At 37.2% G+C, this 25,040-nt stretch overlaps 1 protein-coding gene across 1 annotated transcript; it reads left to right on the top strand.

Moving 5' to 3' along the window:
* Window positions 1-457: 457 nt before the first annotated feature.
* Window positions 458-23,874, top strand: LOC577209 (autophagy-related protein 101). The gene is made up of 8 exons (XM_030992895.1): window positions 458-600; window positions 9,292-9,400; window positions 13,658-13,735; window positions 14,870-14,953; window positions 18,379-18,477; window positions 21,138-21,252; window positions 21,908-22,074; window positions 23,761-23,874. The coding sequence occupies exons 2-8, from the start codon at window positions 9,371-9,373 to the stop codon at window positions 23,842-23,844; spliced, it is 657 nt and encodes a 218-aa protein (XP_030848755.1). The 5' UTR covers window positions 458-600; window positions 9,292-9,370; the 3' UTR covers window positions 23,845-23,874.
* The last annotated feature ends 1,166 nt before the right edge of the window (window positions 23,875-25,040 follow it).

Genomic DNA, 25,040 nt, shown 5'->3' on the forward strand with positions numbered 1-25,040 from the left:
GATAGGGGGTGCTTTCAAAAAAAGGGTACGAGCATATGCGTACCCTAAATAACACTGAGTGGGGGTGCACATCTGAAAAAATAGATTTCCAATGGACTTTATTTTCCTCTGCTCATTAGGAGCTATAGAGCACTAAATAACACTGGACCCATAACACTGAGCTCTTATCACTGACCTCTAGAGGTCAGTGGCTCTTATATAGGAAATCTATTTATTCAGATGGTCATAGATATTCAATGGGTTATCGACAAATGAACTTTATTTTTCATGCTCTTTCAGAAAATGAAGAGAAAAAAAGAGAAATTCTAAAAATAGATTGTTATGATGTCACAGCTTCGGTAGGCCTACTCGAGTAAAGAGTTACAATGCAATGTAAATTAAATGCATGCACTCTCAGTATTGACATTCGTCTAGCTCTGACATTGTAAACAATGCAAGTCACGTGGTCGATCGTGATAACTAGTGGTAAATACTCCTTACTTATATATACTCGATCGATCCTCAGATCAGACGTACTAGATAGTACTAGAGTCTTTTGTTGAACAGGAGCCGAATTCTGATTGAGCAGTCTACTTGGAGTGAAGATCCTGTTAAATAAGAGTAAGTAGATAATCATGAACCGATAATCATACAGGCCAGCCATCCAGGCAAGAAAATAGGGTGTCTGATCGCGCACCTGGTTTGTTTCGTTTGCTAAAACCCTTTCCATAGTAGACTAGACAAAGTGATAGTAGACATAGTAGACATTGCACACATCCTGCATCCCTATGCAGTGCATATCAGCATAGCATTGCGCGACCAGTCCATGGTCATGGAAAATTGGTTAACATTTTTAAAAATAAATTGAGATTCAAATCTTCATTTGTTGTGATCCTGAAGGTGATACTCAATAAATGTAAGTCTACTGTCAAATTTACAGATCAGCCCAATCGGTCCTACTGTGTGCAGTCTAGTCCACTCACGATCGGACATCAAATTTTTGGATCGCGATATCTCCGAAAACCTTCGACGATAAATTTTCTAGTTGAACCAATTGGTAGTAAAACACTTTGCCGTCCATTTGTTAATAATTAGAATAATTAATTTGTGTAAAGTATGAGGAAAAAATGGATCGAATATCACATTTTTGAACATGTTCTAAAATCTGCGCAAACTTTGGTCACCCCTTCATATAACCTGCCTCACACTCACAGCAGTATGCAGTGCTAGAGTAGGGAGGCCAATACCAAAATCTAACTTTGTAATCACTAATTTATTTATAATAAAACAAAGTTTAAAAGAAAGTATTTTCTTCAACTAAGACAACTCACCCATCTGCTGAATTCAGAAGTTCCATAAAATAGGAGATATCCAGCTCTAATTAAGTGGGCTCTACCTTCTACGCCAGTCCATAACTTCGTAAGACTAAGTAAGAGTAGGGTGTCTGGACGATTTTTCAATCTTCAATTTGGGATTGTTTTTCACCATTAAAAAAAAATATGTGAATAAAAAATGTAATAATAATAATATATTTCAAAACTTAAGTTCAATGGCAAAGTCAATACGTAATACATGTATTACGTCACACCCCAGAGATTTTGACACGTCGTGCTTTAAACATAAGACGCCCTTCACACAACTGATGCACACACGGCATTGCAAACACATAAAATAGAAAAATCAACGAACATTTCAGAATAAATTTCCAGTTTGTACCTTAAAGGTTCTAGAGTAAAGGAGGTTTTTTTTGGCCCCTTAAGACAAAATCCTATTTTTGGACTCTTTACTTCGTATTTATTATCATTTCTTGTTCAAATCATGAAGCAAAATTACTATTATTATTTAAACAAAAAAAAGAATCCCAGAAAAAAAATCATGAATTGCAATGACAATATTCATTTTCATGTTCACTGTTTCGTAGATAGTTTCCGGCCAAGCGAGGCAGTTTCCAGCCTAGCGAGGCAGTTTTCTGCCCATGTTCAAAGTCAATAGGAAGCAAGCGCGCGCACCGTGCATTCTCCTGCTGATCTACCGTATTTGCCGGCGTAAAGGCCGCAGTATTTTTGGAAGAGAAAATAAAAAAAAGTCGGGGTGCGGCCTTTGCGACGAAAGAGTAAAAAAAAGAAAAAAAATCAAAACCAGCAAGAATTTGCACATATGGGACTACGGACGGTCAAATAACTAGACTCTATACCACTACGGTACTACAGGACATTTCCACACATCTTACCGACAATTTTATCTTGCAATGTTGACATGAAGACGAAAATAAACTTCCTAAAACAACATTTGCTGATAGATCTTGATCTAAGTTCGTGCCAATGCATTGCAAAAGTAAAGGAAGGGACCGTTTAACGGAACTGCCGCGAAGCATCCATCCAAAGTCGCCATTTTGTTTTCCATTTCATGCAATTTCGCATTACACCGTAGATCTACATTGTGGTAGGGGTATACATCAGACACCAAATCTGTCTGTGATCACTTCTTTAGCTAAATTTTAAGAATATTGATGAACTTGGTATCAGTTTGTAAAAAAAAAATAGTGTTTTACAAGAAAATTACGATTATTTTGTTTTGTCCGTTTTTTTCCTGTTTTTTTTCCCCTCTTTGAAATGTCAAAGTTGGGGTGCAGCCTATGCGGCGCTGCGGCTTATCGCCGGCAAATACGGTATAGCACTTGCGGCCGGAGCTCGCCGTGCCGAAAACTACCCCTGCGGTGATCAGAATCTGAATTAGACAGAGATATCGTGTGCGCTGTGGTATCCGGCTGCATTGATTTAATACATACAGTCAAGGGTGTCGATTTGTATCCGTGGTTGGGGGGATGATAGGTGCCAAAATATTTTCGGCAATGGATCAAAGAAGCGAGTGGCAAGTTGCACCCCTCCCAAGCGCCTAGCCAGGATTTAATTTTAGGGGGGCGGTAGTGGGCACGCGAAGCGCGGTTCCTAGGGGGTTGGGTGCAAGGAGGGGGTCCCCCCCCCCCCCCCCCCCCCCCCCCCCCGCGCAAAGCGCGGAAGCTCTGACGTTTCACTAAATTATTAGAGAAAGAAGACGATTCGTTGGACCGTTCTCGACTCTTAATCCTTGTTTGAATCAAATTCCCCTTCCTCCACGCGTAGCGCGGTAGCTCTGACGTTTCATTAGATTATTAAAGAAAGAAGACGATTCGATGTACCATTCTCGACTCTTAATCCTTGTTTGAATCAAGTTCCCCTTCCCCTGCGCGTAGCGCGGAAGCTCTGACGTTTCATTAGATTATTAAAGAAAGAAGACGATTCGATGTACCATTCTCGGCTCTTAATCCTTGTTTGAATCAAGTTCCCCTTCCCCCGCGCGTAGCCCGGAAGCTCTGACGTTTCATTAGATTATTAAAGAAAGAAGACGATTCTATGTACCATTCTCGACTCTTAATCCTTGTTTGTTTCAAGTTCCCCTTCCCCCGCGCATAGCGCGCGGAAGCTCTGACGTTTCATTAGATTATTAAAGAAAGAAGACGATTCGATGTACCATTCTCGACTCTTAATCCTTGTTTGAATCAAGTTCCCCTTCCCCCGCGCGTAGCGTGGAAGCTCTGACGTTTCATTAGATTATTAAAGAAAGAAGACGATTCTGTGTACCATTCTCGACTCTTAATCCTTGTCTGAATTCATTTTTGCCCAATGCCCATTCCTGCGCGAAGCACGGAAGCTTTCACATTTTATTACATTATTAGAGAAAGAATCGATTTGTTGTATCGTGTCCTTCATGAATTCAGTTTCATTTTTGCCCATTCCTGCGCGAAGCGCGGAAGCTTTAATGTTTCAATAAATTATTACTCTTAATCCTTGTCTGTATTCATTTTTGCCCATTCTGCGCATAGCGCGGAAGCTTTCACGTTTCATTAAATTATTAGTAAAAGAAGATGATTAGTTGTATCGTGTACTTTGATTATTACTCTTAATCTACGTCTGAATTCAATTGCCCCCGTAACAGCTTTGCCCTGTTCGCTAAATTATTAGAGAAAGAAGACGATGCGTTTTTACTGTATTAATCCTTGTCTGAATTCAGTTTCCCCACTGAAAATAAGTTGTGTCACAAATAAGTTGTGACATAATAATCTTTCTCCAAAAATGAAAAATGTTTTAGGAAATATCAGGAAATAAAATGAGTGAAAAAAATAATAATAAAGATACAACGACGTGAATTTTAAAAAGGGTGAACGGAAACAAACTAGTGAACTATTTCATATGTCATACTAATGTCCGAAAATCTTTCTCCTTGTCTCCGATCTCATCACAAAATTGTCACAGAGTTCATCTGTGTTTACACTGTCCAGGATTGTCTGATGTGCATTGCAGATTGCTATTTTTGTGCTTCGCGCTTAACATTTAGCTCGTTGCTTTTCATGCTGCGTTTTTGCATTTGGCGCACTGCATTTCTATGATGCTGTTGATTGAACAAATTGAATAAATTCATCAATTCCTGATGAAGCCGTATGAGCGAGAATTCAATTTATTCTTGTCTCATATACGGTTGTCTTATTTACTTCGTATATACGTATGTATTATGAAAATGAGATAGCAAAATGTGTTTATTGATGGTCATCTTGGGAGTAATAACTACTCTCATCGGACTCTCATCATTAATTTTTCTCTTCATTTTTTTATTTTTTTTATGGTGAATTATTGGGGGGATGATTGTACAGGCCACCCCCCCCCCACCTGAAATATTGGGGGGGATATATCCCCCCCCCCATCCCCCCGGGATCGACACCCATGCATACAGTGTACATGTATGTGATGAGATACTTTAAAGCTTGCGACTCACACAAAATCGTGCTCTAAATCTGAAAAATACTTGAAATACAGCTCATTTTATGGTAGGCTACCCATATTTCTTACAAACATGCGTAAGATACCGTACTCAATTTTTCAGATTCGGGTAGCGGGACCGCCGATTACCGGTACATCGCTAAAATGGGATATTTAAGGATGTATTTTCCATTGCAAATGTGGTTCTTCAGTGACTCTGGCATGTACATGTACATGTATGGTATGTGTGAAATACATGTATGTGATATTATGCTATTATGCAAGGTATTTTAAAGGGATTTTACCATGCATCCAACGCACCTGCCGACGGGCTGAAAACCCCCTCCTTTACTCTATGTCCCATTTGCAGGCCAAAAAAATTAAAAAAAGGTTAAATTCCAACAGCATTATTGAAAGACAATACTAATTTAGAACTTAATTCCCTAAAAAAATGGGGGGGGGGGGGGCTTGAAAAAGTCTTTAAGTGGGAAAATAACGACTTTTACCTGTAGTTGTAGAATCGACTTAGGAGCTAAGCCTATAGAGCCAGTAAGTAATAGTCTGATTTTTCAGACCATTGTAGAGAATGGTCATACGTTTTATGCTGTGCAAAGATTCAATCAGTTTAATTTTGGCCATTACAAGAAGTGGGTTACCGGTTATTGATGTACAGTAGACAATACCCTTAAGGGCTCTTAACAGCTCATTTTATGTTTGTTATTACCAAAGAAGATAAAAAAATCAGTTAGTCACTCAATAGTGTCTGACAGTAAAGTCTAGCAAGTAAACGGGTTTCCTTGCATAATTTCAATATGAACGTTTAAATTTCACAGATACATGTAGGACATACATGACATATTGATAATTCCTGCAAATTTCTAGAGAATTTGATGCTGGCTGCAAAAGTTTCATGGTATATTAATAGAGTGGTGAAGTGTAACGTCATCGAAAAACCTTTTTTTAATTTCTCAAATCTCAAGTTTTATTTCATTTTCCGAAACAGCATCAAAAATAATGACTTGATGATGATCTCGGGCCCGCAATTTTGCGTCTACACATAGGCCGGCCTCACGTCGCCTTTTCACGGAACTGACGTTGGGGCGGACTCCAGAAAGACAGAAAGAAAAAATGATAGAATGATAAAAACTAAGAATAACATAAGAGAAGGCAATAGAAGGAAGAAACAAAGAATAACATAAGGAAATCCAACTACCACATAAGTCTGTGAATATTGATGTGCATCCCCTCTTTCTTTCTTTTTTCTTCTTTTTTTCTGTCTTTTTCCCCTTATACCAATATCTTGTTCCTCCATATTTGTATTATTACGTATCCTTTGAGGGTAGTCATACTATCAAGCTTTGCTTATTTTGTCAACCCTCCTGTTTGATGTTTTCGATTACCGGTAGTTGCAGCCAGCCTTACTTTATTCTACATATATTCTTTTGTCATGTGTAAATTTGCAATTTTTTTTGTTATATTTGTAAAAATGCAAAAGAAAAAGAAAATCAAACAGAAATAAATAAATAAAATAAAATCAAATCAAAGACGAAAACAGAAAGTGATAGAATGATAAAAACAAAGAATAACATAAGGAAAGACAGAAAGAGAAAGGGATAGAATTATGAAAACAAAGAATAACATAAGAGAAGATGATAGAAGGAAGATCAGAATAACATAAGGAAAGACAGAAAGAGAAAGTGATAGAATGATAAAAACAAAGAATAACATAAGGAAAGACAGAAAGAAAAAGTGATAGAATGATAAAAACAAAGAATAACGTAAGGAAAGACAGAAAGAGAAAGGGTTAGAATTATGAAAACAAAGAATAACATAAGAGAAGATGATAGAAGGAAGATCAGAATAACATAAGGAAAGACGGTCAGAGAAAGTGATAGAACGATAAAAACAAAGAATAACATAAGGAAAGACACGAAGAGAGAGTGATAGAATGATAAAAACAAAGAATAACATAAGGAAAGACAGAAAGAGAGATTGATAGAATGATAAAAACACAGAATAACATAAGGAAAGACAGAAAGAGAGATTGATAGAATAATAAAAACAAAGAATAACATAAGGAAAGACAGAAAGAGAGAGTGATAGAATGATAAAAACAAAGAATAACATAAGGAAAGACAGAAAGAGAGATTGATAGAATAATAAAAACAAAGATTAACATAAGGAAAGGAAGAAAGAAAGAGAAACTGATAGAATGATAGAAACATAGAATAACATAAGAGAAGGTGGCAAAGCGCGCCGATGTATTACGTTAATTATGATGACAGGTCACGTCACTTCCACTTATAAGCTGGCCCAGAGTCCACTTTGGTGTTACACCTACTGATTGCGGGACTGAGGCCGGCCTCAAACCACATCCAGAGGTGGACTGAGTCCACCTGGCCTCAGTCCGGCCTCAGTCCGACTTTTAAAAAAAAGTTGGTGTTACACATACGTTGAGTTGCCTCTGGGGCAGGCCTCAGTCCACTTTCAGACGTATGTGTAACAGGGGTCATAGTACCTTTAAATAGCAATTAGTTATTTAGTTAAAGATAAAGACCAGTTATGGTCATGCGATTGCATTGTGAAAGAGACGTTGTGGAATCGATCAGAAAAGGTTGATCATCTAGCATATAAGTATTGATGTGTACTGCAAGGTTCTGGAATCATCAAAATGATAAGAAATTTGGCCAAGTCTTGGTAAAGTTACAGGCACCGTACACAGAAAGATGTATATGGGACTACGCGACACGTGCACAACACGTGCACGACATGTGCGCAATATCTATCCGGTCCAAATAGATATAATAATTTACCAAATATATCAATTAGTAGGCGGTTTCTCGGCAAAATTTGTATCATCACGTATTAGTCAAGACAAATTCTTTCACAAGATTGGTAATGAGAGCTTCGAATCCATTTCATTTTTTGAGAGGGGGGCGTTTCCAAAACTGGTCTTTACCTTTAAGTATAACACATGTAAGCCATTTCATAATACTATCTGTGCATGGGCAAATAAAGGTCATTTATGATAAAATTGTAGAACACACCGAGATGAATACGTGCTCATGTTTTGTAAGCATTATTCATGTGTGCACATACGATACATTCTATGAAACAAGAGGGCAAACAGATTGAAGCTTTTCATGAAGCACATACATTGTACATGACTTTGGCATTGATTATTCTAAAATATGAGTAAAAGATCTGTGGGTATTTGGAGTCGTGTACTGTAAACTACGAAATGGTCTATTAGGCGCATGCATGAAGTTAAAAAGAAGGTTGAGTTCTGGGAAAAGGTGAAAAATAATTTGTGAGCGTTATCATTCTTATTATTATGCAAGTGTGGAAGAACATCAGATAAGACATTTTCCCTGAAAAGCATGGCTCTTCAAATGCCTTTATATTCTAAATATGTCATGTAACTCGTAAAACTGGGGGGTAGGTTTTTTACGTCACGTGTTCGTGTAGTCCCATATACATCTTTCTGTGTACAGTGTTTGTAACTTTACCAAGACTTGGCCAAATTTCTTATCATTTTGATGATTCAAGAACCTTGCAGATGCTAGATGCTAGATGATCAACCTTTTCTGGTCGATTTCACAACGTTTCTTTCACAATGCAATCTCATGACCAGAACTCAAATTCATCTTTAACTGAATTTGGTGAATTATGTTACTTCATAATGTGATGTTTGTGCTATAGGGCCATTCCATGAGAAGAAGGACATGACATCAAAAAAAGAAATGTACCTCTTATGTTAATTCTTTGATTTATCACTAACCTTATGCCATGGATGTTCATAAAACATTAGGGCCTTTCAAATTCAATACAATTTTTTTTTCATTTTTGTTGATTTCCTAAGATCTCAAACTATCATCAAAAACGTACATGTGGGACTGTAGCTGGAAAAAAAACAATTTATTGCAGATTACACAGGATTCTTGTAATATTTTTTCCTGAAAATTTCGCTAAATGGAAAAAGATGAATATATTTCCATATTCTAAGGGGTCCTGTGATATTTAATCTATTACATAGGGGTGAAAATGGCCTCCGGACAAAATCTAACGCGAGTTACCGTAACGTGAGTTACCGACATATTTGCTTCCTGCATTTTACTAGTCCATTGTTTCTTATCTTTAATATTGTGATCTTATACTAGTAAGTCACAACCTACTATCAAATTAAAGTAGGAAAGATTTTGTCAAGATTGTCTAGTATGAGGAGAAAAGAGGGTCTCGTAGAATTGACCATGTCCTTTTTTTGTAACGCGAGTTACCGAAATTCAATAATCCAAGAATCTAAAAATGTTTGTTCTTCAATTTTCTTTTTTGTTTCATTCAGTTGTTCTATATCTACCCTGTCCATGTTTGAAAAAAGTATCTTGTAGATCCTAGCAGTTCTAAAGATATAGGCACATTATCGTGTCAATGTACCCATTAAGTGTAACGCGAGTTACCATGGAATGGCCCTATACATGATTGGAAAATGATGATTCTGATTTTGTTGTATCTCTTCCAGACCAGTGTGTGGATGGGAGTCTTGGGAGGGAGACAGTGATGACTCAATGCTGATTGGTTGAATTGGTGATGACTCAACAATGAACGCTAGATCACAGACATTCGAACTGGTAAAATCTTGTTTTTAATCCTTTGCTTACGGGAACCTGGTGGTCTCTGTGTTAAAGCCTATAGGACCTATGCAATTCAGTAGACAACGGGTTAATTGAAGTAGAAGAAGTTGCCCTAAAGTGGTCTAGATAGACAGGTTAACTCCAGGGGGATGTTTCACAAAGACTAAGATCGATTTTCAGTTGGACTTAATTATGGCAGGCTGTTCATGCCACTGTTTGCTCTCACCATTCACTGGCATTGATCTCTCAAAGGGATGTACAAATCCTGGTCGCAAATCTACAGAATTAACCTCTTCTGATAATTCCTAATTGAAGGAAAAAATGTTATCTAAAGATAATAATGTTGACAACAACCAGTGGCATGAATGGCCTGCCATAGTTAAGTCCAACTTAAAGTCGATCTTTGTGAAACACCCCCCAGATGTTTTTGATTGACTGCTTTTTCATTAATTATCCCTATACAATCCTCTTGAATTTCTTGGTTCATTTGTACCAAGAAAGTTGACATAAAGTTGACATTCTAAGAAATAAATGTCCATTAATTTGGTACCTACAGCAATCATATGTTATTATAAGTTGTTCATTTATAGTATATCACAAAAATTATCTGGCTACTCGATATCTTCAATTGAAATGGTGAAAAATAGACTCCTCTCTTTGCATAGAAAGTCAGTCACAGGCTGGTCCACTAAATGTGACATCACGACCGGGAAAGAGTATATTCACATACCCGAATATTCCATAGAAAAGCATGTGCAGACAGATACGATTTTTTGCTTATTTCGTTTCAAAGGCTGAAAAGTCCAATAAATCATAATTCTGACAGTCAAATTTGAAAGAACATACAATTTAAATGACAAAATCATCTTTGTTGTTAAAGAGTATATTCACATACCCGAATGTTCCATAGAAAAGCATGTGCAGACAGATACGATTTTTCGCTTATTTAGTTTCAAAGGCTGAACAGTCCAATAAATCATAATTCTGACAGTCAAATTTGAAAGAACATACAATTTAAATGACAAAATCATCTTTGTTATTAAAGAGTATATTCACATACCCGAATGTTCCATAGAAAAGCATGTGCAGACAGATACGATTTTTCGCTTATTTAGTTTTAAAGGCTGAACAGTCCAATAAATCATAATTCTGACAGTCAAATTTGAAAGAACATACAATTTAAATGACAAAATCATCCTTGATCAAAATCGGTTCAGAGACAGCTAAAATATCCATAAATAAAACAATTTCTAATATTTGTAGTGCCCCCCCCAAAAAAAAAAAATATTGGCTAACTTGAACCAGCTGTTGAAAAAACGAGGAAGGGCCTTATATGATATATTCCAGCCAATGCTGATGTAGGCTTTTTGTTGGCTTTTTCGTGTTGGTAATACGCTCTACCAGCCGGCCCGTGTATTGCCATTATTAATTAATTATTAAACGGATACCATATTTTTTTGAAAGTGGAGCTAAATTGGTATGATGGTATTGGTTTCTAGAGCCCCCCCCCCCCCCCCCCCCCCCCTCTGGGCTAGATAGGGTTTAGGGCTCATTTGATCTAATATTGTTCTTCAAATTGGCAACATTATATTTCATTTTATCGGTATACAGTGCATCCCAGAAAAAACGAAACCGAGAACTATCTATGTTCTTTTATAACTTAATCACAATTATATTTAATAAATGACACATATTTGGAAAGCTTAGATCCTCCTCTTTCATTTGATTCAACTCATATGATGCATATTTCACGCATGAGTGATTAAAATGAATTTGAAGAGAGGGAACCAAAAAGTCATTTGGCGGACGGTATCTGAATTTCAAGGAGAAAATCAAATTCCTAAAAAGTTGCCCTTTCATATGACACCTCAATCGGGAAAAATGAGCCAGGAATAACAAAGTTCTGTTTGTTTAAAAAAATTCTTGCATTTCCATAATTTGATCAAACAAGTTTTTTTTCACTGGCTGCCTGCCGTAGCATCAAACAGAGTTGACAAAAGACTTAACTCCGTTTCGTTGAAGATCAGCCATGCTTCACGTCTTTTGTCTTCTTTGTGCATGGCTGATCGTCAACGAAACGGAGTTAAGTCTTTTGTCAACTCTGTTCGTTGCAACGGCAAGAAGCCAGTAAAAACGAACCCGTTTGATCAAATTATGGAAATGCAAGCATTACTTTAAACAAACAGAACTTTTTTATTCCTGGCTCATTTTTCCTGATTGAGGTGTCATATGAAAGGGGAGAAATTGAACTTTCTAGAAATGTAATTTTCCCTTTAAAATTCAGATACCGCCCACCAAATGTCTTTTTGGTTTCCTCTCTTCAAATTGCTTTTAATCACTCATGCGTGAAATATGCATCATATGAGTTACATGTATATCAAATGAAAGAGGAGGATCTAAGCTTTCCAAATATGTGTCATTTATTAATTATAATTGTAATTAAGTTATGATAAAAACATCGGTGATTCTCGGTTTCGTTTTTTCTGGGACGCACTGTATATTGTTTTGATGAAAATTGACTGTCTCTGAAGGAAAAAAAAATCCAATTTTTAAAGGTAATACAAAGTTTAGGTACGGGTCATGAATGTAGTTCAAATGAGCATATTGGAAGCATATGCGATCCTACAATATTCAGTGATCGTTGTCGCGGTTGAAATCGAGCCTAAAGTCATGAAAACTGTAAATAATAAACTCTTTATGTTGTATAGCTTCCTCTCAAGGTCAAGATATTAATCAAGCTATAAAACAATGTTTCTTGACCAAAATCGACCAATAAGCTATTCCCGTTTAGAAATCATACACATATATATCACAACTACATATTCTGAAGTTGTCATGGTCGCAGCTACCCTATTGTACGGCCGTAGGCCTTATTTGAAATTTCTCAAAATTATTTGAAATTTCTACCGGGAGGACCGGTAAATTTTTATATTACATTTTTCTCGAAAGCAGCAGTGTTTTAGGGGCTTATTTTTCTAGTGCTAATAATACATCCACAGAGGCATCCAAATATATAAAAAATTATAAAGAATCACTATCGACCCAAATTTCAAAATTTCCACAAACTTTGTATTCCCTTTAACAAAAATCAATGATTAATGTCTAAACATGTCAAGTTAATTACTTTAAAGCATATTACTTATTTTTAATTCCTGACATCAAACGCAGTATGGTCATGCGGCAAAAATGGATGAACAGTAGTGTGTGCAGAAATATTTGCCTTTTCTTTTCAAGCTTTCTTGAATGTATTAAGGTATAATTTTTCAAGGGATTCAGTAAAATGTTACTAGGCTAAATCACAACATTTGGAAGGCTTTTCCCAAAACGGTTAATGAGAATACCTGTAGAGACATTTCGTTTATTATTACTACAACATTGTAAAAGAAAAAAGGAAAAAAAAAAGTTTATTGTGTCTGCCTTGTAGCATGTCATCTTTGATTGCCTTAAACATGAGTAAGTGTCATTGAGAGAGTTCTTTTAAAGCCCCACTGCACTACCTGTAGCTACTTGCTCCCTCTATACAGCCAACAATGCCAAATCGTTACCCGTTGATCCCCCATGTAGCCCTTTTTCTTATGTCAATTGAGAGCTGATTTGATGAGGTAACTAACTGCCAGTGACCTTGCAGGGAGGTCTAATCCATCCTGGCCAAACTAGTGCTGACCTTGCAGGGAGGTCTAATCCATCCTGGCCAAACTAGTGCTGACCTTGCAGGGAGGTCTGATCCATCCTGGCCAAACTAGTGCTTACCTCGCAGGGAGGTCTAATCCGTCCTGGCCAAACTAGTGCTGACCTTGCAGGGAGGTCTAATCCATCCTGGCCAAACTAGTGCTGAGCTTGCAGGGAGGTCTAATCCATCCTGGCCAAATTAGTGCTGACCTTGCAGGGAGGTCTGATCCATCCTGGCCAAACTAGTGCTTACCTCGCAGGGAGGTCTAATCCGTCCTGGCCAAACTAGTGCTGACCTTGCAGGGAGGTCTAATCCATCCTGGCCAAACTAGTGCTGACCTTGCAGGGAGGTCCAATCCATCCTGGCCAAACTAGTGCTTACCTTGCAGGGAGGTCTAATCCATCCTGGCCAAACTAGTGCTGAGCTTGCAGGGAGGTCTAATCCATCCTGGCCAAACTAGTGCAGAGGGGATATAGTGAACATAGCTGGATTTATTATGTTTTTATTCTTTTGAATACTCTGTATTTGACATGAATTGAGATATATACTGTACATGTACCGGTAATGCTCTCTTTTTATTGCAGACCGTGGAAGGTTGGCAGATAGAAGAAGTCGTTCTTAGTCTCTTTCACACTCTACTCTTTCATCGAACAACTGGAAAGGTAAACAATAATTAATTCAGCAAAAATGCTTGATAATCCTGAGATACAGTGATTGTTATGAGAGCGATGATCGTAGTTGCTATGCAAAGCTCTGACAAATGTCTAAAATTTGTCTTCCATTTCTATTCACACGTTCATCTTTATTGTACAGATTAGTATCGATACCATTATTTTTAAGGTAACTCTGTAAATCATTATTGTCATTAGAGGCAACAAATCCAGTCAAATATTACATCCTCAGACCTGGGCCCCGTCTTACAAAGAGTTTATATCAATCGCAACTACCATACCTGCCAACCCTCCTGAATAATCCGGAATATCCTGTTTTTCTGGATTTTTAGGACCCCAAAATGCGGGATATCCCGGATTTTCAATTTTTTTTTTTGGTGTTGCTTAAGCCGAAGTATTATCATATGCCGCGATGTGAGAGTTCACGTATTGCGTGCATGATTGAGCAGCGAATTTGTATTCGCTTTTTTGCACAGATTTACCGCGTATTGCCAGTTACACTGCCGCTGCATGTGCGAACGCCTGTTAAGGGTACAGATTTCTTATTTTTGAAGACATACCGTGCTAAACATTCTTAATTCTCATTTTCAAATGTTGGCAGGTATGAACTACATTGTATGTACTTAAGAGATAGGAGACTGCAAACTTGTGATTGATTGGAGGACTTGCAATTGATTTGGATCAATCGCAACTCTTTGTAAGACGGACATCATATTTGCCTTTAAAATTTACGAGGTTCCGAGTCAAGAGATCAAAAACCTCATTAGTGTGATGGATAGAACCTTCACATGGCAGGTAAACAGCACCTAATATAAAATCAAATCCTAACTACTTCTTATCAATATATTCACATAACAGACACTATGAATATGACTGACAAAGAAAGCGGACAAAATATACAGTTCCTCAGGTAGACAAAGGAACATCCCTTCACTGCTATGTAAAAATGTGTAGAACAGGTGTCACATGCCTATTCACCTGTTTTAATCATTTTTACATAATAGCGGTGAAAGGATGTTCCTCTGTGTACCTGAGGAACTTTTGTCCTCTTTCTTTGTTCGTCATATACATGTGTGTACCAACTTCTGAGTATCATTCTCATATAAATGTATTGTTTTCTTTCAGTTTCAGTACAAGCAAGAAGGCACCTACTCGATTGGTACGGTTGGGATGGTTGAGCAAGACTGTGACTATACAGACTTCAGCTATGTAAGTCGACTAACCTAACTTTCTCAGCTAGCAGACATAAGACTGTGACTATACAGACTTCAGCTATGTAAGTCTACTAACCTAACTTTCTCAGCTAGCAGACATAAGACTGTGACTATACAGACTTCAGCTATGTAAGTCTACTAACCTAACTTTCTCAGCTAGCAGACATAAGACTGTGACTATACAGACTTCAGCTATGTAAGTCTACGAACCTAACTTTCTCAGCTAGCAGACATAAGACTGTGACTATACAGACTTCAGCTATGTAAGTCTACTAACCTAACTTTCTCAGCTAGCAGACATAAGACTGTGACTATACAGACTTCAGCTATGTAAGTCTACTAACCTAACTTTCTCAGCTAGCAGACATAAGACTGTGACTATACAGACTTCAGCTATGTAAGTCTACTAACCTAACTTTCTCAGCTAGCAGACATAAGACTGTGACTATACAGACTTCAGCTATGTAAGTCTACTAACTTAACTTTCTCAGCTAGCAGACATAAGACTGTGACTATACAGACTTCAGCTATGTAAGTCTACTAACCTAACTTTCTCAGCTAGCAGACATAAGACTGTGACTATACAGACTTCAGCTATGTAAGTCTACTAACCTAACTTTCTCAGCTAGCAGACATAAGACTGTGACTATACAGACTTCAGCTACATGTATGTACATGTAAGTCTACTAACCTAACTTTCTCAGCTAGCAGACATAAGACTGTGACTATACAGACTTCAGCTATGTAAGTCTACTAACCTAACTTTCTCAGCTAGCAGACATAAGACTGACTATACAGACTTCAGCTATGTAAGTCTACTAACCTAACTTTCTCAGCTAGCAGACATAAGACTGTGACTATACAGACTTCAGCTATGTAAGTCTACTAACCTAACTTTCTCAGCTAGCAGACATAAGACTGTGACTATACAGACTTCAGCTATGTAAGTCTACTAACCTAACTTTCTCAGCTAGCAGACATAAGACTGTGACTATACAGACTTCAGCTATGTAAGTCTACTAACCTAACTTTCTCAGCTAGCAGACATAAGACTGTGACTATACAGACTTCAGCTATGTAAGTCTACTAACCTAACTTTCTCAGCTAGCAGACATAAGACTGTGACTATACAGACTTCAGCTATGTAAGTCTACTAACCTAACTTTCTCAGCTAGCAGACATAAGACTGTGACTATACAGACTTCAGCTATGTAAGTCTACTAACCTAACTTTCTCAGCTAGCAGACATAAGACTGTGACTATACAGACTTCAGCTATGTAAGTCTACTAACCTAACTTTCTCAGCTAGCAGACATAAGACTGTGACTATACAGACTTCAGCTATGTAAGTCTACTAACCTAACTTTCTCAGCTAGCAGACATAAGACTGTGACTATACAGACTTCAGCTATGTAAGTCTACTAACCTAACTTTCTCAGCTAGCAGACATAAGACTGTGACTATACAGACTTCAGCTATGTAAGTCTACTAACCTAACTTTCTCAGCTAGCAGACATAAGACTGTGACTATACAGACTTCAGCTATGTAAGTCTACTAAGGCTGCGATGAGTAGTCAAATACTCGCACTGTTAACAACTACTCAAGTACGATTTCTCATACTCGAATACTCGGCCGCCATTTTTTTTTGTTTTTTTGCCAGCGCTGGCATGGTACCGTGGGTCAAAATGTTTCCCAGCTCAATCACTGTCAACTCGACTCAGAGATTTGGACCAAATGTCCGGATATCTGTTTGGACTCCGAGAAAATGGATTATTCTGTTGTCTTTGGTTTTAAAAACAGCATTGTTTACTATTATTATTATCATTAAATTGGCGCCTTCAACTGCAACTCGAAGTCAAAATCGCTTGATGCGGAAAAATAAAAAAAATAAAAAAATTCAACAAAAAAATACATGGCGTCTGAGTATTCGCCTGTAAGCCTGGGAGTGTACTCGAGTACCTCATAACATGGTTATGCACAGCCTTAAAGTCTACCAACCTAGTTTTCTCAGCTAGCAGACAGGTTTATAGCAGGAGAAATGCCCTTATCCTTATCTGCTTGTCAAGTATGCCAGTTAATAACATGAGAGAGAGTGGTGTTGGTAGATATTTGTATTATTACTTTCTTATTCATTTCATTATTAATTCATTCGCAATTTCATTTTCAAATTATTTACCCTATTTGCCGGCGATAAGGCCGCACCCTTGACTTTGACATTTTGTAGAGGAGGAAAAAAAGGGAAAAAAAACAAATGGCCCAAACAAAATAATTGTCATTTTCTTGTAGAACACAATTTTGTCTACAAACTGATACCAAATTCATCAATATTCTTATTTTACCTGAAAAATGATTATGATTTAGCAAATTTTCATCGATTTTGAAGCTAGTAACTGTATCGCAGGCAGATTTGGTATCTTATATATATATATATACCCCTACCACAATGTAGAGTTTAATACAAAATCACCTGAAATGGATACAAAGAATATAGACTTGGTGGAGACTATGTCTGGATGCACAGTAGCTCCATAACGGTCCCTTGTTTTAGCGATCACGATGCATTGGCACAAACTTAGATAGATCTACTGGTAGATTTTTTTTGGAAAAATAAGTTATGGATTTATTTTCGTTTTCATGTCAAGAAGGCAACCTAAAATTTTCGGTAAGATGTGTGGAGTTATTCTAGAAATGTCCTGTACCATTGTACATTAACTGGTATAGTCATTGTAGTCCCATATATGTACGAATACGTGCTGTTTTGACCTCCAACTTTTGTCTGTTGTGCATAGGGCGCACCCTGACTTTTTGATATTTTCTCTTCCGAAAATACTGCGACATTTACGCCGGTAAATACATTAGTTATCTACTTACTTATTTATCTATTTCTTTCATTACAAAATTCAAGACCAAATATGAATTAACAAAATCTGACAATAGTAGCATGAGAAGGAATAGTTTAACTTAAAGGTATAGACCAGTTTTGGAAATCCCCCCCCCCCTCAGAAAATGAAATGGAAGCTCTTATTACATGTACATGTACCTATCATGTGAAAGAATACGTTTTGACTAATACGTGATGAAACAAATTTTGCCGGGAAACCGCCTACTAATTGATATATTTGGTGAATTATATCTATCCATATATCTATACACAGGTTTTTTTTTGTTTTTAAGTGTTGATTTCTACCCCACCACCTGGCACTGTGCCTGGCAATGTCTCCCAGCTCAGTCATACACGGTGTGATGACTCGCCACTCAGTAACTAGAACAACACTACCTGTATGGCCGGATTTCTCACTCATTAGTTTTTGATAATGATATATCTCTTACAGATCCGATGTGAATCTGCAGAGCTAGACGCGTACTTGAGGAAAGAAGTGTCAGGATTCACTCATTAGTTTTTGATAATTCTCTTACAGATCCGATGTGAATCTGCAGAGCTAGACGCGTACCTAAGGAAAGAAGTATCTGGATTCAGGGACATTCTGAAATCCAATGATGGTCTACATAGTGGGCAGGTAAGGTGGAGTCTTAAAGAGAAGGTTGAGTTTTGGAACGCCCCCTTCTCAAAAAATGAAATGGAAGCTCTTATTACCAATCATGTGAAAGAATATGTTTTGACTAATACGTGATCATACAAATTTTGCCGAGAAACCGCCTACTAATTGATATATTTGGTAAATTAGTTTATCTATTGGGGCCAAATAGATAATACGCATGTGTCGCGCACGTGTGGGTAGTCCCAAATACATCTTTCTGTGTACAGTGCTTGTAACTTTACCAAGACGGGGCCAAATTTCTTATCACTTTGATGATTCCAGAACCTTGCAGTACACACCAATACTTATATGCTAGATGATCAACATTTCTTTCACAATGCAATTGCATGACCAGAACTGGTCTTTATCTTTAAAGAAAAGGTTGAGTTCTGGGAAGAGGTGATAAATAATTTGTGAGCTTTAACATTACTGTAGCTTTAGATGTGATAGCAGGTGAAGATCGATGCTTCCAGAAAGCAAAATGCTTTGTTTGGGGGAAATCATAATTTGATCACATATAGAGATAGAACCACAATTAAGGATATGAAGCCAGTAAATGCATAATACCTCGGTTAGGCTTAAAGATAAAGTTAAGTTATCGTCATGCGATTGCATTGTGAAAGAAACGGTATGGAATCGATCAGAAAAAATTGATCATGTATTGGTGTATATACTGCAAGGTTCTGGAATCATCACAATGATAAGAAATTTGGCCCAGTCTTGGTAAAAGTAACAAGCACTGTACACAGAAAGATGTATATGGGACTACAGAAACATGTGGCATAAAAATGTGGTCCATATTTTTAAGCTGCTATGCGTCATATTTGAAATATAAAGGCCTTTGAAGAGCCATGCTTTTCCTGAAACATTATTCCTCTGATGTTCTTCCACACTTCCATAAAAAACAATGAAAACGCTCACAAATTATTTTTCACCTCTCCCCAGAACTCAACCTTCTCTTTAAGCTTTCATTTAGATATGTCAAATAGTAACTGCTAATTTACTGACATTACTAACTATACATTGTGTGTTCTGGATGAGTCCTTTCGTTTGACTGCATATTGCTAAGCTACTGACTGTCTCGACAATCTTTCTATCTTTAGGTTATGTAATGAGTAATTTTTACTCATTATTTATAGCATTACTAGTACAGTGAATAACCTTTGGTCTTTCCCCCTATGGTATACACCCAGCCCGTCTACTACCCACTTGGTCTAATAACCATGTTATCAACTTATCACTATGGTCTACACCCGGCCCGTCTACTACCCACATGGTCTAATAATCATTTTATCAACTGATCACTATGGTCTACACCCGGCCCGTCTACTACCCACATGGTCTAATAATCATTTTATCAACTGATCACTATGGTCTACACCCGGCCCGTCTACTACCCACATGGTCTAATAACCATTTTATCAACTTATCACTTTGGTCTACACCCGGCCCGTCTACTACCCACTTGGTCTAATAACCATTTTATCAACTTATCACTTTGGTCTACACCCGGCCCGTCTACTACCCACTTGGTCTAATAACCATTTTATCAACTTATCACTTTGGTCTACACCCGGCCCGTCTACTACCCACTTGGTCTAATAACCATTTTATCAACTTATCACTATGGTCTACACCCAGCCCGTCTACTACCCACTTGGTCTAATAACCATGTTATCAACTGATCACTATGGTCTACACCCAGCCCGTCTACTACCCACTTGGTCTAATAACCATTTTATCAACTTATCACTATGGTCTACACCCAGCCCGTCTACTACCCACTTGGTCTAATAACCATGTTATCAACTGATCACTATGGTCTACACCCGGCCCGTCTACTAGCCACATGGTCTAATAATCATTTTATCAATTTATCATTTGGTCTATTGAGCATTTAGGCTAATAGCCAGTTGGTCTAATCTCCCATAAGTCTATTACACATTTGGTCTATTGAGTATTAAGACTAATAGCCAGTTGGTCTAATCTCCCATAAGTCCATTACACATTCGGTCTATTGCTCATTTAGTCTACATGTAATAACCGGTTAGCCTAATTTCCTGTTTGTATATTAAATGCCCATTTCATATACCATCCATATGGTTTATGGGCTTGATTGGAATAGACCAATTGAGCAGTAGACGAACTGGTTGTAGACCGAACGGCATAAACCCATTATTACCACCTAGATGAGTGTACATTGTGCTAAATTGGTGATTTCCATAGGAGATATTGGTAGTAATATTCCTGTAGAGATAGTGTTTCAATTTTCCCATTAATACTTTGTTGTTCAAAATCTTAATGTTTTTATTATGCTCTGTTATGTTTTCTCAAATCAGTCTAAATTGATGTCATACACTTGAATAATTTGTGAATAATTTACGGAATAATATAGTTCACACTTCCAGTGAGCAGTCCTCCCCCTCCCTGCGTATCAGGATACGATAATATTCCTAAGAAGTCATTCATTTCTTTGTTTTCTACCATTAGCTTGTGTACATGTATAAGCAGTAGTTATGTGTTTAAGTATGAATTACTTTGCAATATTTTCCTAGATTTCGCTTTGTTTCCTACCATTATCTTGTGTATAATCGGTAGTTATGTGTTTAAGTATGATCTTCTTTGTGATGTTTTCCTAGATTTCGCTGGAGTTTTATGAGAAGAAGAAGAATCGTTGGCCCTTCCCTGACGAGAGCATACCCTGGGAGGTCTGGAATCTCAACATTAATGTAGTCACACTCACTAATGAACATGGTGAGTCAATGTGTAGGTCTGGAATCTCAACATTAATGTAGTCACACTCACTAATGAGCATGGTGAGTCAATGTGTAGTCATGCGATTGCATTGTGAAAGAAACGTTGTGGAATCGATCAGAAAAGGTTGATCATCTAGCATCTAGCATCTGCAAGGTTCTGGAATCATCAAAATGATAAGAAATTTGGCCTATTCTTCGTAAAGTTACAAGCACTATACACAGAAAGATGTATATGGGACTACCCTTTATCTCTCACAGACCATGAGAGAAACAAATTTACCAAATATATGAATTAGTAGGCGGTTTCCCGGCAAATTTTTTATCATCATGTATTAGTCAAAACATATTCTTTCACATGATTGGTAATGAGAGCTTCCATTTCATTTTTTGAAATTGGGGCGTTTCCAATACTGGTCTTTACCTTTAATGAGTCACACTCACTAATGAGCATAGTGAGACAATGTGTAGGTCTGGAATCTCAACAAGTCAGCTCTCAATTAACATTTATAACAAAGAAAGGATCATGGAGGACCAATGGTCACCAATTATGCATTGTTTGTTATATAGAGGGCGCAAGTAGCTATACGTAGTGCAGTGTGCCTTTAATAAGAAAATGAGTATTATTACTGTGTGATTGTGCATTGATATTGCAGAGAGACAAGCCTACCGTGAGAAGCTTGGTGAGTTACTTGGTGAGAGGGTTGTGTGTATCGTGGAAGCAATGAACAGACATGATTATCTACCCAAGGCTCCCAATCAACCCCTCCTTGATACAGTCTTCAATACAACCTTCACAGATGTTCAACCATATCTATTCAAGGTGAGATTCATTTCTTTAATTTTTTTTTTCATTAAAAACATAATAATTACATAATGAATACATACCAAAGATACATTGGGAGGACCTCTTAGAAAGCAGAGCTTATCAATAGGAGGGGCCCTGTAGACATGTACAGAAACAAGTGAACATTAACCCTTTAGAAGCCCCCCCCCCCCCTCTACATTTTACGCTATAATTTTGTAACGCCAAAAAATCCTTCGCTGAAATTTTATGACTTTTTTATTTAGAGTCTTGCGCATCTTTTGAAATTAATTTTTCGAAAATCGGACTTACCGTTACAAAGTCATGTGACCTTTTGTCTTTGCATGTCAGTCAGATAATTTTCATGATTTTTGTACACAACATGCAAATCTCATTTTTCCAAAAAAGAGATACAACATTGGTTATTTGGTCTTGTTTATGGTTTAGGTGTTGTTGTTGTTGTTGTTGTGGGTTTTTTTTTTTGGGGGGGGGGGGGTCGTAAGAGTTGGCTTATAGTTAGAATTAAAATAAAAAAAATAAAAAAATACAATACATAAATTTAAAAAACAGGGAAATACATAAGAATTATCAAATCAATAGATAACATAAGGAATAACCTGGCTCTTCCAAAAAAAAATTTGTAATATTTTCTCAAACGGTCTAAAGAATATATGCATAAATTACCATAAATATGCAAATGAGTGAATTTGTCAGCAAAAAAATAAAACAACATATTAATCTATAAACTTCACTTGACATGCATGCAAATTTTTGCGGCAATCTGTCGTTCAAAAGCCAAGATCATAGGGGGGGGGGGGGGAGGGGGCTTAGAGGTCTTATTACAATTCTTGGTCTTTACCAATGAACCACATTTTATTTAAATCTTGAAAAATAGAATAATTTCAATAAAATTGAATATCTATTGCCATTGATTAAGCCCACCGCACATTATACGGTCCGACTACGATCTGATTTTGGAAGAATTTGAAGTAGAATTTTATACATACATTCAAACATGTAAAATCTTAATGACCAAGAATCTGAATAGTTGAGAAAATCTCAATTTCAAGGGAATTCCTATCATTTTGTTAATCAGCTCAAAATGATAGTGACGACAGACCAGGGGAGTGTTGAACACAAAACCTAAGATCGACTTTAGGTGGACTTAACAATGGCAGACTGTTCATGCCACTGTTTTCTCTAACTCTTATGATCTTCAGATAACAATTTTTCCTTCAATCATATTTTGTTTGTTAAAGTATAAAGCGTTAATAAATATTAACTATTATTATTATACGATTATTAGTAGGAATATGTTATTATGATTATGTATCATGTATTATATTGTTGTAATTTGTAGGTTAACATTACTTTGATTTAATTTCTGTTAAGCGCTTAGAAACTTTGTATTAAGCGTTATATAAATGTAATATATTATTATTATTATTAATAATGAATCACAAACATTTTTAATTCTGTAGATTTGTGGCCATGATTTGTACTTCCATTGAGAGACCAATGCCTGTAAATGGTGAGAGCAAACAGTGGCATGAACGGCCTGCCATAGTTAGTCCAACTTAAAGTTGATCTTAGTCTTTGTGAAACACCCCCCTGGTATACTATGACTCAAAATCAAAGATCTCATATTTTGCAAGTGCAACTATTGAGCCTTCACAATACTACTTGTAATGTTATCATTCACAGATCAGCTGTCAGAACTCAGGACCCACCAATGCTTCAGTAGGGACCGCTGTCAAAAAACTTGTGAGAGATACTCTTGCATTATGAACCATCTTGTGAGAGATACGCTTGCATTATGAACCAACTTGTGAGAGATACTCTTGCATTATGAACCAACTTGTGAGAGATACTCTTGCATTATGAACCATCTTGTGAGAGACATGCTTGCATTATGAACCACCATTGACAGGACAACAAGAAACTGATGACAATGAAGAGTTTCATCAGGATGGTTGGAATATTGGTTGGAAAGTTCTTTTATCACATCCCAAAGGAAAAGTTACCTGTAACAGTTTGGATGCCCTGAGCTCAGGCATCCTCCTCAGATGCAAATAGGCAGACTGAAGTAAGCCGCCAATTTTCTGATCTCCAGTGGTTGTTGGTTTGACGATTACTATGTGGGACAGCTGATATAGACAGAGAATAAGTAGACTTGTTGTGGTTACTTGAATGGACTGTGTTATTTGACACTGCCTCTAACACTAATTTCCTTTAGCAAGACATCAATCTACATTTGCCACTGTCCACCCAGGTGAAGTGAATGGGTGCCCAGTAGCAAGAATTTCCTTGAACGCTTTTAATGGTACTATGTCCCATTTGCAGCCAACATCAAATTCTGTAGAACTTTGCAGGAATTACGAACATGTCACGTATGTCCTATCTGTAAAATGTTAACGTTAGCAGTGTCCTAGTATTCAAATTATGCAAGGAAACCTGTTTACCTTCTAGACTTCACTGTCAGACAGTATGGAGTGACTGACTGACATCATTTTTTTTCTTTGGTAATAACATACATAGAATGAGCTGTATAACAGGTACATGAGCATTTGTCTACATCAATAACCCACGGCTTGTCATGGCCAAAATTAAACTGATTGAATCTTTGTGCAGCACAAAATGTATAACCATTCGGTCAAAGGGTTTGAGGACCAAGGTACTTGATTTAGGATTCTGATTGGGTCACTGAACCTGTCATAAGCTGACAGATCACTATTGATGATGATTTCAAATGCTGTTGCAATTTAACCTTTTCTTTTTTTGGCCTGCAAATGGGACATAGTACCTTTAAAGCCTTGTAACAACAGGTCAGCGTCACTTGGGGCCTGGGGTAATATGAACAATGTTGACTCCTTATCACAATGGCTCAGCTATAGCCAGGGCCTGGGAAACTAATAATATTTAAGATACATATAGCGCTGGTATACAAATTCTTAGCGCTTTACAAAACAAATGAAATGAAAATA

Source organism: Strongylocentrotus purpuratus, unplaced genomic scaffold (assembly GCF_000002235.5).
Source record: "Strongylocentrotus purpuratus isolate Spur 01 unplaced genomic scaffold, Spur_5.0 spur5_scaffold_20, whole genome shotgun sequence".
In the NCBI taxonomy this organism is placed as follows: domain Eukaryota; kingdom Metazoa; phylum Echinodermata; class Echinoidea; order Camarodonta; family Strongylocentrotidae; genus Strongylocentrotus; species Strongylocentrotus purpuratus.

What these genes read in the sequence shown, in the direction of transcription:
- LOC577209 (XM_030992895.1), top strand. Translation starts at nt 9,371, where the DNA reads ATGAACGCTAGATCACAGACATTCGAACTG. An exon ending in TTCATCGAACAACTGGAAAG is followed by an intron (nt 13,736 to 14,869) that starts GTAAACAATAAT and finishes GTTTTCTTTCAG; the next exon opens with TTTCAGTACAAGCAAGAAGG. An exon ending in ACTATACAGACTTCAGCTAT is followed by an intron (nt 14,954 to 18,378) that starts GTAAGTCGACTA and finishes ATTCTCTTACAG; the next exon opens with ATCCGATGTGAATCTGCAGA.